The 14,411-nt window shown below is 34.8% G+C and overlaps 1 protein-coding gene across 2 annotated transcripts in view; it reads right to left on the reverse strand.

Annotated features, from left to right (window-relative positions):
* Positions 1-14,411, reverse strand: part of CP (ceruloplasmin) — a 65,811-nt gene that overhangs the window by 31,465 nt on the left and 19,935 nt on the right. For both annotated transcript variants that reach the window (XM_024769010.1, XM_024769011.1), the window contains exon 9: positions 13,246-13,460. In XM_024769010.1, the coding sequence (XP_024624778.1) occupies positions 13,246-13,460 (215 nt within the window). The remainder of the gene's footprint in view (positions 1-13,245; positions 13,461-14,411) is intronic.

The following is a 14,411-nucleotide window of genomic DNA, read 5'->3' on the forward strand; positions in this document are numbered from 1 at the left end:
TTAATAAGGAAACACAAGCTTTAAATGACACAACAGACCAGATAGATTTAATTGATATTTATAGGACATCCATCCGAAAACAGCAGATGACACTTTCTTCTCAAGTGCGCATGGAACATTCTCCAGGATAGATCACATCTTGGGTCACAAATCAAGACTCAGTAAATTTAAGAAAACTGAAATCATATCAAGCATCTTTTCTGACCACAACACTATGAGATTAGAAATCAATTACAGGGAAAAAAACATAAAAAACACAAACACATGGAGGCTAAACAATACGTTACTAAATAACCAAGAAATCACTGAAGAAATCAAAGAGGAAATCAAAAAAATACCTAGAGACAAAGGACAATGAAAACACAAAGACCCAAAACCTATGGGATGCAGCAAAAGAAGTTCTAAGAGGGAAGTTTATAGCAATCCAAGCCTACCTCAAGAAACAAGAAAAATAAACGCTCTAACCTACACCTAAAAGAACTAGAGAAGGAAGAACAAACAAAACCCAAAGTTAGCAGAAGGAAAGAAATTACAAAGATCAGAGCAGAAATAAATGAAATAGAAACAAAGAAAACAATAGCAAAGATCAATAAAACTAAAAGCTGGTTCTTTGAGAAGATAAACACAATTGATAAACCATTAGCCAGACTCATCAAGGCAAAAAGGGAGAAGACTCAAATCAACAGAATTACAAATGACAAAGGAGAAGTAACAGCTGACACTGCAGAAATACAAAGGATCATGAGAGATTACTACAAGTAACTCTATGCCAATAAAATGGACAGCCTGGAAGAAATGGACAAATTCTTAGAAAAGCACAACCTTCCTAGACTGAACCAGGAAGAAATGCAAAATATAAACAGACCAATCACAAGTCCTGAAATTGAGACTGCAATTAAAAATCTTCCATCAAACAAAAGCCCAGGACCAGATGGCTTCACAGGCGAATTCTATCAAACATTTAGGGAAGAGCTAACACCTATCCTTCTCAAACTCTTCCAAAATATAGCAGAGGGAGGAACACTCCCAAACTCATTCTATGAGAGAATCCTAAAGATGCCACCAGAAAACTACTAGAGCTAATCAATGAATTTGGTAAAGTTGCAGGATGCAAAATTAATGCACAGATATCTCTTGCATTCCTATAAACTAATGATGAAAAATCTGAAAGAGAAATTAAGGAAACACTCACATTTACCACTGCAACAAAAAGAATAAAATACCTAGGAATAAACCTACCTAGGGAGACCTGTATGCAGAAAACTATAAGACACTGCTGAATGAAATTAAAGATGATACAAACAGACAGAGAGATATACCATGTTCTTGGATTGGAAGAATCAATATTGTGAAAATGACTACACTACCTAAAGCAATCTACAGATTCAATGCAATCCCTATCAAATTACCAATGGCAGTTTTTACAGAACTAGAACAAAAAATCTTAAAATTTGTATGGAGACACAAAAGACCCCAAATAGCCAAAGCAGTCTTGAAGGATAAAAACGGAGCTGGAGGAATCAGACTCCCTGACTTCAGACTATACTACAGTAATCTACAGTAGTATAGTAGATATACAATAGCCAGTAAAGCTACAGTAATCAAGACAATATGGTACTGGCACAAAAACAGAAATATAGGTCAATGGAACAGGATAGAAAGCCCAGAGATAAACCCACGCACCTATGGTCAACTAATCTATGACAAAGGAGGATATACAATGGAGAAAAAGATATACAGTGGAGAAAAGACAGTCTCTTCAATAAGTCATGCTGGGAAAACTGGACAGCTACATGTAAAAGAATGAAATTAGAACACTACCTAACACCATACACAGAAATAAACTCAAAATGGATTAGGGACCTAAATGTAAGACCGGACACTATAAAACTCTTAGAGGAAAAACACACTTTGACATAAATCACAACAAGATCTTTTTTGGTCCACCTCCTAGAGTAATGGAAATAAAAACAAAAATAAATAAATGGGACCTAAGGAAGCTTAAATGCTTTTGTAGGAAACTACAAACAAGATGAAAAGACAACCCTCAGAATAGGAGAAAATATTTGCAAATGAATCAATGGACAAAGGATTAACCTCCCAAATATATAAACATCTCCTGCAGTTCAATATTTAAAAAATAAACAATCCAATCAAAAAATGGGCAGAAGACCTAAATAAACATTTCTCCAAAGAAGACATACAGATGACCAAGAAGCACATGAAAAGCTGCTCAACATCACTAAATATTAGAGAAATGCAAATCAAAACTACAATGAGGTATTACCTCACACCAGTTAGAATAGGCATCATCAGAAAATCTGCAAACAACAGATGCTGCAGAGGGTGTGGAGAAAAGGGAACCCTCTTGCACTGTTGGTGGGAATGTAAATTGATACAGCCACTATGGAGAACTGTATGGATGTTCCATAAAAAACTAAAAATAGAATTACCATATGACCCAGCAATCCTACTACTGGGCATATACCCAGAGAAAACCATAATTCTAAAAGACACATTCACCCCAATGTTCACTGCAGCACTATTTACAATAGCTGGGTCATGGAAGCAACCTAAATGGCCATCAACAGATGAGTGGATAAAGAAGATGTGGTACCTATATACAATGGAATATTACTCGGCCATAAAAAGGAACGAATTTGGGTCATTTGTAGAGACCTGGATGAATCTAGAGACTGTCATACAGAGTGAAGTAAGTCAGAAAAAGAAAAACAAATATCGTATATTATTGCATATATGTGGAACCTAGAAAAATGGTACACATGAACTGGTTTGCAGGGCAGAAATTGAGACACAGATGTAGAGCACAAATGTATGCACACCAAGGGGGGAAAGCCACAGAGGGGTCGGGGTGGTGGTGAGATGAATTGGGAGATTGGGATTGACATATATACACTAATATGTTTAAAATGGATAAGTAATAAGAACGCTTTGTATAAAAAGATAAAATTCAAAAATTCCAAAAAAAGAAAAAGAATTCACTCAATCTCCAACCATCTGGGCATTCTCACTTCCCCTTCCCCTATCCCTGGTGAAAAATAAGGAAGCAGAAACACTATCTGGTCTATGGAATGATTCAGTAGTTGACACGAAGGCAATTGGTCTAAAGAATCAAAGCATATGAATCCCTGAGGAAAACTTATTCTCTTAAAGAAGAGAAAACTTAAAAAAAAAAAAAAAAAAAAAAGAGAAAACTTGAGAGATTATTGCATATCTTTTTCCTGAGATCATTTTTTTGGATGAAAAACATGCTTATCAAATTTTAAAAATCCAACTAACCTGAAGGTTAGATCCTGCAGACAACTGAATCACTGATGCAGATGGTCTTAAGAAAGCTCCCATAAGTCAGAAGAAAAGATTCAAAGATGAAAAATATATACCTAGTAATGATTTTAGAGAGAAGTTATAAAAGGGTGAGACATAATAATAATAAATAATGGTGGAAATATTCACCACTATTTATTCAGATTCAAAAGCCTCACTGAAAACAAGACAAAATTAGTAATATAGAACTATACCTAAAAATGTACTGGTAAAAATTTTGGATTTCAGAGAGACAAATTTCTACAATAATCCATTTTAAAAGTTACCATGAACATTGGACTCCTCTAGTACAATAAATGGCAGAGGAAGTTAGAGTAGCAATTACATTTTGGGGGGAAAAGATTATGATTGAAAAATTCTATACAGGCAAAGCACAACAAAGTGACATTTTCAGATGTGTCAGGATTCCAGCAGGGAACTTCTATAATCACTTACATACTGACCTGCAGAGAAAACTTCAGTGAAAATTTTACAGGTCACATTTCCTAATTATAATGCAACAAAACTGAAAATTACTCATAAAAGGACTAAAAGTAAAAAAAAAAATCATATTTTGTCCAAATAACTCAGATCAAAGAAGAAACAAAATTGAACTTCTAAGAATTTAGTAAGTAATGTCCATGAGAACACTACAAGTCATAATGTATGGAATATAATTAAACATATAAACTGAGAGTCTGAAATATTTATTTTAAGCAAAGCCAAATAAAAATAAATATTGTAAATATCTGAAAATTTTAGAAAAATAAAAAGAAGAAATGAGTTAATAAAAGCAAAAGAAATTTACAAAAATGTAAAGGTATTAAAATTCTTCCCGATTTATTTAATGCAGATAGTACAACTATGATACATCACTAAAAAAGCACACAGAATCTAAACTAATATTACTTATAGCTTAGATGAGAAATTCTAAATAAAACACCATCAAATTCAACACAGAAATATATTTTAAAAAAACACATGCTCAAAGTAATATTTTTTTCCCCAGAACTGCAAGGATGGTTCAATAGGAAATTCTTAATGTACTTGGTCACACTTATTGGTCAAAGGAGAAAAGATAGGTAATAATTCAAGGAAATCTAAAAATAAATTTTTATAAAATTTGACATTCTGGCAGTAGCTGTTCCTTTTGTGTTTCCCTCAGAGTTTTGCAAGGCTGCCTCTTTAAAATTTAGATCTCACCTCAAATAATACTTCCACATTATCTAAACTTTAATTTCTATTCACTATCACATTACCCTATTTTGTTTTTTTAAAACACATATCACTTTCTGAGGTTATTTTTATTTTTTCTGTTTGCTTATCTCCTCTCCTTTCCATGCCATCACTCCCTTTGCCCCTTCCTTTCTGCTACACCACACACTAGAATATAAACTCTATTAGAGCAGGTCTTACTTACCAATGAATTCTGTGCCTAGCACAGTACTTTTTTTTATTTTTGGTTTTTCTTTTTTTTTTTTTTGAGCAGCTCAAGTGATTTTAAACAGAAAACACAGTGCCAGTAAACCAGAAATAGAATAAAAAGTAACTAATAGCCAATGTCATATTTAGTGGTAAAATAATAGAGAAATTTTCATTAATCTCAGACACTAAACAAGGTACTATTTAACTTACTCTGAATATTTTATCCAATCTGAAGCCACATGGCTAATACATGAAAAAACCAGGATGAGGACTTTTTTTTTTTTTCTGGCTGCACCTTGCAGCATGTGGGATCTTAGCTCTTCGACCAGGGATCAAACCTGCACTCCCTGTATTGGAAGGGCAGAGTCTTAACCACTGGACTGCCAGGAAGGTCCTCAGGATGAGGACTTTTAATAGTTCCTGTAGACCTTCCTGTGTTGTGACTCTCATTTGACAAATGAAGAAAACAAAATATGTAGAGAAAAAACCTCACATTTTAAATCGCAACTCACTGAGTCTCAGCTCCTCTTCTGTAAAAATGGGGATAACAATACTTAGCCTCTTGGGTTGCTGTGAAGGTTAAATGAAGTAAAATGTGCAAAAGTGCCTAAACGGAGTTCAATAAACATTAGTCTCCTTTTATTCCTTTCCAAGGTAAGCACAAGATAAAATAATGGAATTTAAAGGTAGAAAACCAGGGACTTCCCTGGTGGTCCAGTGGTTAAGAATACGCCTTCCAATGCAGGGGACACGGGTTTGATCCCTGGTCGGAGAATTAAGATCCCACATGTGGTGGGGCAACTAAGCCCATGCCACAACTACTGAGCCTGCGCTCTCTGGAGCCCGTGCACCACAACCAGAGAAGCTCATGCACCACAATGAAGAGCCCATGCACCACAACAAAAGATCCCACATGCCGCAACAAAGATCCCACGTGCCACAACTAAGACCCAATGCAGCCAAATAAATAAATAGATAAAATTCTTTTAAATGGTTGTAAAAACCTTTAAAAAAAAAAGGTAGAAAACCATTTTTTTCAGTAACATATTTAAAAATTTTAAATGATAGCATTACCATTTATAATAGACAAATAAAAATAAAATATCTAGGCATACACTTAAAAAAATCCAAAACCTATATAAGGGGAACTATAAAATACTCCTGAAAAACACAAAAGTAGACTTGAACAAGTGGAAAGACATATGTTCTTGTGCAGGGTTACTCAACTTTATAATAATGGCTGTTTTTCCTAATTTGTATATTTGAGACAATCCCAATAAAACAGTCTCAGGATTTTTTTTTTTCTGGAGCCAGGTAAGTTTTTACAAGGTTCATTAGAAAGAATAAGTAAGCAAAAATGGCCATTAAAATGATGAAAAAAGTGCCTTGAGGTATGGCTACAAGTCATTTAAACACATTATAGAGGCTCTGTAATTATAATACTATGGTATTGGTGCATGAATAGATAGAGAACAATGGAATAGAACAGAAAATCAAGAAATGGACTCAATTGTGTATGAAAATTTAGTATCTGATAGAGGGGAGCATTTAAATCAATGGGCTAAAGTGTGACTTTTTAAAAAAAAATTTATTTATTTAGGCTGCGTCAAATCTTAGTTGTGGCAAGCAGGACCTTCATTGCCACGTGCAGGATCTTTGTTGCGACCAGCGGGCTCTTAGTTGCAGCGTGTGGGATCTTTAGTTGTGGCATGTATGTGGGATCTAGTTCCCTGACCGGGGATCGAACCCAGGCCCCTGCATTGGGAGTGTGGGGTCTTAGCCACTAGACCACCAGAGAAGTCCCCTAAAGTGTGACTTTTTAATAAATGGTGTTGAGATAACTGGATAGCCATTTAGAAAAAGATAAATTTGATCTATTCCTTAACTGTACACCAGCATAAATTCTAAATGGAACAGAGACTTAAAAGTGAAAAATGAAACCTTACAAGTACTTGAAGGCAGAATGGGTGAATTCCTTTATAACCTGAGAGTTGTGAAAACTTTCTTAACTATGACTTGGAATCCATTAACAATAAAGGAAAAGATGGTAGAAATAAAAATTTCACATGGTAAACAACAACATCCATAAGCAAAGTATAAAGGCAAATGATAAACTAAGATAAAAAATACAACTAATATCTCAAACACTTTCTATAACTAATATATAGAAAGCTTCTAAATCAGTGAAGAAAAATAACCTTATAGAAAAATGGGATAAAGTTATGAACAATTCATGGAAAAGAAGTGAATATAGTTCTTAACGATTTGAAAAAATGTTCAACAACTGATAATAAGAGAAACACAAATTAAAATTACAGAGGTACTGTTTATGTCCTATCAGACTGGTAAAAATCCCCAAATTTGACAATACACTTATGAACTGTGGAAAACAGATAATCTAATCTCATACCTGGTGGGAGTATAAAATGGTACAATTCCTATGGAAGGGAATTTGGCAATATCTAGCAAAAGAGTACATGTGTTTATCCTTTGCCCCACCAGAACCAGATTTATCCCAAAGACATGTTGTCAAAATACAAAGAGACATATGAACAAGGCTACCTGTTACAAATGTATTTGTAAGAGCAAAGACTGGAAAGAGTGGAAACACCTGCCAAATAGTGGACCGATTGTATAAACTGAGGCATGTCTACACCAGGGAGTAATATCCACTGTAAAAAAGAATGAGGAATATTTCCATATATTACAGTATAAAGACTTACAGATTATATTGTTAAGTGAAAAAAGAAAGTTAGAATATGAATACATACACACACATTTGTTTTTTAAATAAAATAAAAGAATTCTTTTATTCTGTAAATAAAGGAATAAGAGTTAGAGAAGAGATCAATGACACTGAAAACAGTAAATCAATAGAAAAAAATCAGTGAAGCTAAAAGCTGATTATTTGAAAAGATCAATAAAATCAATCAATCAGTTAGTCAGGCTAACTAAGAAAAAATGAAAGAGAACACGAATTACTAATATCAGAAATGAAATATGGGATATCACTACAGATCCTATAGACATTAAAAGAATAATAAAGGAATACTATGAACAAATCTATGCCCATAAATTTGACAACCTACATGAAATGGATCAATTCCTTGAAAGACACAATTTGCTAAAACACACAAGAAGAAATAGACACTCTGAATAGGCCTGTATCTACTAAAAAAATTGAACCAATAGCTAGTAACCTTCCAGAACAGCCCAGAAGTGTTCATTGGTGAATTCTACTAAACATTTAAGGAAGAAATTATACTAACTCTCTTTAAATCCACAGAGGACAAAAATAGAGAGAATACTTCTTATCTCATTCTAGCAGGCCAACATTACTCTAATACCAAGACCAGACAAAGACATTACAAAAAAACTAGAGATGAGTAACTCTAACAAATATAGATGTAAAATACCTTAAAAAATTAGCAAATAGAATCTGAAAATGTATAAAAAGAACTATACCATGACCAAGTGGGATTTATCACAGGTACTCAAGCTTGGCTTAACATTCAAAAATCAGTTAATGTGATCCATCACATCAATAGGATAAAGAAGGAAAGTCATGTGGTCATATCAATAGATACAGAAAAAGCATTTGACAAAATCCAACACCCATTCATGATCAAAACAAACAAACAAACAAACCTCTTAGTAAAATAAGAATGGGGGAACTCCTCAACTTGATAAAGAATATCTACCAAAAAACTACCGCTAAGATAATACTTAATGGTGAGAAACTAGAAGCTTTCCCACTAAAATCAGGTACAAAACAAGGATGTCCCCTCTCATCACTCCTTTTCAATATCATACTGGAAGTTTTAGCTAGTGCAATATGACAAGAAAAGGAAATAAAATGTATGCAGATTGGGAAGAAAGAAAGTAACTGTCTTTGTTCACAGATCACATGATCATCTATGTAGAAAATCCAAAAGGACTGACAAGGTAACTCCTGTAACTAAGAAGCAATTATAGTAAGGTTACAGGATGCAAGGTTAATATACAAAAGTCAATCTCATATATACTAGCAATGAAAAGTGGAATTTGAAATTAAAAACAATACCATTTACATTAGCATCCTCCTAATGAAATACTTAGTTATAAATCTAAAAGAATATGTACAAGATCTTATATGAGGAAAACTAAAAACTCTGCTGAATGAAATTAAAGAACTAAATAAATGTTCATGGATAGGAAGACTCAATACTGCCAAGTTTCAGTTCTTCCCAACTTGATCTATAGATTCAATGCAATCTGAATCAAAATCCTAGCAAATTATTTGTGGATGTCTACAGACTGATTCTAAAGTTTACCTGGAGAGGCAGAAGGCCCAAAATAGCCAACATAATATTGAAGAAAAATGAAGTTGGAGGACTGACACTCCCCAACTTCAAACCTTACTATAACACTCCAGTAATCAAGACAGTGTGGTATTGGTGAAAGAATAGATCAATAGATCAAAAGAATAGAGAACAAAGAAACAGGCACATAAATTTAGTTAACTGATCTCTGACAAAGGAGCTAAGATAGTCTTTTCAATAAATGGTGCTATAACAGATGGATATCCACATGCAAAAAAATGAATCTAGACATAGACTTACACTCTTCACAAAAATTAACTCAAAACGGCTCATAGACCTAAATGTAAAGTTCAAAACTGTAAAACTCCTAGAAGATAACATAGGAGAAAGTCTAGATGACTTTGGATATGGCAATAGCTTTTTAGACACAACACCAAGGGCACAATCTATGAAAGAAAGAATTGATAAACTGGATTTTATTAAATTTTATGCTCTGAAGAAAATATTGTCAAGAGAATGAGAAGACAAGCCACAGACTGGGAGAAAAATATTCGCAAAGGATACACCTGATAAAAGACTGTTTATCAAAACATAAAAAGAACCCTTAAAACTCAACATTAAGAAAACAACCCAATTAACAAATGGGCGAAAGACCTTAACAGACAAATGTACAGATGGCAAACAAGCATTTGAAAAGATGCTCTATGTCACATGTCATTAAAACACCAATGAGATACCACTACACACTTATTAGAATGGCCAAAATCTGGAACATGACAACAACAAATTCTGGCAAGAATATGGAGCAATGGGAACTCTAACATTCACTTCTGGTGGGAATGCAAAATGGTACAGCCACTTAGGAAGAGAGTTGGGCAGGTTTTTTTTTTTTTTAAACTAAACATACTCTTACCATATAATCCAGCAATTGGGTTCCTTGGTATTTCCCCAAAGGAAATGAAAACTTATGTCTACACAAAAACCTTCATATGGATGTTTATTCATAAAGCAGCTTTATTCATAATTGCCAAAACTTGGAAGTAATCAAGATGTTCTTCAGTAGGTGAATGGATAAACTGTAGTACGTCCAGACAATGGAGTATTATTCATCGTTAAAAAGAAATAAGCTGGGCTTCCCTGGTGGCTCAGTGGTTGAGAGTCCGCCTGCCGATGCAGGGGACACGGGTTCGTGCCCCGGTCTGGGAAGATACCACATGCCACGGAGCGGCTAGGCCCGTGAGCCATGGCCGCTGAGCCTGCGCGTCCGGAGCCTGTGCTCCACAATGGGAGAGGCCATAACAGTGAGAGGCCCGCATACCACAAAAAAAAAAAAAGAAAAGAAAAGAAAAGAAATAAGGTACTGAGCCATGAAAAGACTTGGAGGAAACATAAATGCATATTATTAAGTGAAAGAAGCCAATCTGAAAAGGCTATACATTGTATGATTCCAACTATATGACAATCTGGAAAAGGCAAAACTCTGGAGAGAGTGAAAAGACCGGGCTTACTAGGAGTTGGGGGTTGGAAGGATGGGATAAATAGATGGAGCACAGAGGACTTTTAGGGCAGTGAAAATACTGTGTATGATACTGTAATGATGGATACATGGATCTACTCTGTTGGGGATGTTGATATTGGGAGAGGGTGTGTGTGGGGGAATAAGAGGTATATGGGAAATCTCTGAACTTTACCCTCAATTTTGCTGTAAACATTAAAGTGCTCTAAAAAATAAAGTTAATAAAAATAGTGAAAAATAAATAAAAGAATAAAGTTTTAAAAAGTTATCTATAGTGAGGGGATAGGTGACAGGGAAGAAAAGATAGACGCTAGATTTCTTTGAATCTGCTTCTTTTTGTAGATACGATGTTGGAGTCAGGCAAATGTTTTACATAATTATAAAATAATGTTACAGTTTAAAAAGCAATCCCTAAAAAATAAATACATTAAAATAAATAAACCTGTGTATCCAGTGGGTGGCAAAACTCCACAGGGAGGAACTATTCCAAGTGACTTTAAATCTGTAATTTGACTGAACATCCTTAGTGGGATCCACTCTAAAGACAAAAAGGGCTGCAAAACTGTTTTCAGTAATTATATTGTTGGCTATAGTGTTGTAATTCTAATCCTGAGACTGTTGTGTCTATATTGTGGGATGAAATGAGTGCATATTCATGCTGGTATTATTGAGAACTCAGCTTTTTCAGTGCAGTTGAAGGGAGATACAGATATAAGATCAATGAGGTTAAGTAAACAAACAAACAAACAAACAAAATCCATAGACCTGAATTTGAATAGAAAGTATCAGTATGAACCCATGATGAATTTTATTAAAAAACGTTTCTTTCAATTCTGCTCACTGAAAAGGCTTAGGAACAATGATTAATACAATAGCACTGAGCACCCCTAATGCTCTGACTGTAGTTTTAAAAATAATTTCTTACTGAAAAGAACCGGGACGTTTTGGGAGAAATGACTGATTTCAGGTCTGGCTCAGAAAATGTACAATATGAACCTGAAATAGCTTTTTATACTAGAAGTCAAAGAAGCTTCAAAGACTACTAAGTTCATGTAAAAATGAAGTCAACCTGAGCAAGTCCCTCAGTGGCAAAAAATAGGACATTTTGAGCATCAATAAGTATAATAGTAATGAATTGAAGCATACTAAATATGCTTAAATCCATGCGTTTACAATAGTACTTAAAAATAAACTATTAAGGGCTTCTCTGGTGGCGCAGTGGTTGAGAGTCCGCCTGCCGATGCAGGGGACACGGGTTCGTGCCCCCGTCCAGGAAGATCCCACATGCCGCAGAGCGGCTGGGCCCGTGAGCCATGGCCGCTGAGCCTGCGTGTCCAGAGCCTGTGCTCCGCAACGGGAGAGGCCACAACAGTGAGAGGCCCGCGTACCGCAAAATAAATAAAATAAAATAAACTATTAAAAACCTTTGAAGTATGCTAGGAGAGAACTAGTAATTCTAAAACTTGTAAATAAAGGGAAAGAGTCAAGCATTTGTCATTCCTTTCTTGTATAACATGTACCTCAGGGCAACCAAATAGTCCATTAAGAGACGTTTCTGTTTATACAAGTATAGTAGCTAATAAACACAGAAGGAATGATGGAATCCAAATATTACTATTGTTCCACACCTGATTAGTTTATGAATCTAGGAAATGTTTATCAGTAGCTGACAACATCCCCGACTGAGAGACAAGTATACATTATATACTCCTTGATCGAGGTACCCAGTACCACACATGAAGTAGTATTGCAAAAAATAAAAATAATCTAACCTGAATCTGATCAAGCTTGTAGATCTAGCCACTGATTTATAGGAAATAGAGTAAAAGAGAAAGAAATATGTTAAATGACACCACAGGAATGCAATCAGTAAAATCTAGACATGAGAACTTCTACAGGATAAAAGACTTTTGCAACAGAAAAACGCAAGAAAATATCTTGAGAAAAATATCAACTGATTGTAATGTGTGTAATTATTTGAGTGCCTATCCACACAACAAACTTGAAACAATTAAAGGACAAATGTTCAGTTAAAATGTGAACATTGATTGGAAATTTGATGATAATAAGGAATTATGATGATGCTTTAAGATGTGATAACTGTATTGAATACATTTTAAAAAGAATGTTTCTCCTTTAAAGATTTATATTAAAATATTTATTTTAGAGCTAAAAACAATGGTGGGATTAGGGATTTCTATTTATAGATCAAAGGGTCATTTTCCCATTTCATTTTTTTAACTTTATTTTATATTGGAGTATAGCCAATTAACAATGTTGTGATAGTTTCAGGTGCACAGCAAAGGGACTCAGCCATACATATACATGTATCCATTCTCCCCCGAACTCCCCTCCCATCCAGGCTGCCACATAAAAAGTATTTTAAGCAATATTTCCTTAGTGAATGTTGAGTGACTTATTAATAGGTGATTTTTTTAAATGTGTGTGTTGAAGTCTAATGGTATCATAATAGACTTTGGAAAATCTTGTTTCCAACTCATCTTGGAACAATCACGTTAGCCAGAGAATCTCTGCACGATATAGATATAAGCCTAAGTAAAAATTATAATAAACATTAGGCGTGGAACCCTCACTGCCTCAAACCCCAGAATTTTCCTTATAATAATGATAATTCAAAGGGATTGGAAAATCATTTTCATTTTCCCTCATTGGACTTACCAGTCTCCCATTTGCAAGTAAACTTCCGTTCCTACATATTTTCATTGGCCCGATAAGCCCAGTAAATATATCTTTGGTGGGATCCACAGCAGAATAATACATCTTAGCTAGACAGACAGGATCTTTGTAAGTGGGTCCTACTTCTTTGGGGACAGTCCATTCATAGGTGAATGTTCCTTCGGGTACCACATGGGAGGCTGAAGAAGGAGGCGCACCTGTAAGAAAGGTCACACTGGAGAGGTAAAAGTATGCTTTCTAATGTCATCATTTGAGCCATGGAGTAGACTGCGTTTAGTCTAGGATAACCCACTTCTGTGCTCCTTTTATGAATTAGAGTGGAATCCTACCAGTGTCAGGTCACAAATGGGAATAATTTTCTCCAGGAAGTCTCCGCTAAACCTCTGTCTGAGATTGGTGCCTGCTATAGTCTGAATGTTTATGTTTCCCCAAAATTCACATATTGGAATCTTAAGGCGCAATATGATCGTGTTCGAAGTGGTGTTTAGGAGGTAATCTGGTCATGAGAGTGGAGCCCTTCTGAGTGGGATTAGTGCCCAGACAAAACAGATCCCACAGAGTTCCCTAGCCCCTTCCTCCACGTGAGGATACAAGAAGTCTGAGACCCAGAATAGGGTCTTCATTTGTCAGCCTTGACATACAAAAATACCTAAATACTTTCATGTAATGGAATATTTTGTATCACTGAAATTATATTTATAAAATGTTTATGGTGCTAAGAACTCTGGGTATAAAATTATAGTGATAAGTATATTTATATTCTATGATCTCAAATACATGTAATTATTATTTACACAGATCAAAGAGTGGAGGACACACAAAAATATAATAGCGGTTGTCTATAGAACTATGGATAATATTTTTGGCTACACCTTTTTATATTTTTTAAATATTCTAAAATGTACATCTAATCTTATAATTGCAAGAATATTTTTCAAATTTAACAATCACCCAAATAGAACTCTGGAAATGTATAACTGATGCAATCCAAATCAGTTACTAGCAGCACTGTCAATAATCATCCAATTAAGGTAGGACAGAATTCCACAAACATACTGGAAATGGTAGGAAGAGATTTACTCGCTTCCTGGCATGATTCTGAGAACGGTATATGAGAAGTTTCCTCAGAAGTTCCTGCCTTTGGTTTT

The sequence above is a fragment of the Neophocaena asiaeorientalis genome, unplaced genomic scaffold, assembly GCF_003031525.2.
Source record: "Neophocaena asiaeorientalis asiaeorientalis breed wild unplaced genomic scaffold, Neophocaena_asiaeorientalis_V1.1 scaffold118, whole genome shotgun sequence".
NCBI classification, from domain to species: domain Eukaryota; kingdom Metazoa; phylum Chordata; class Mammalia; order Artiodactyla; family Phocoenidae; genus Neophocaena; species Neophocaena asiaeorientalis.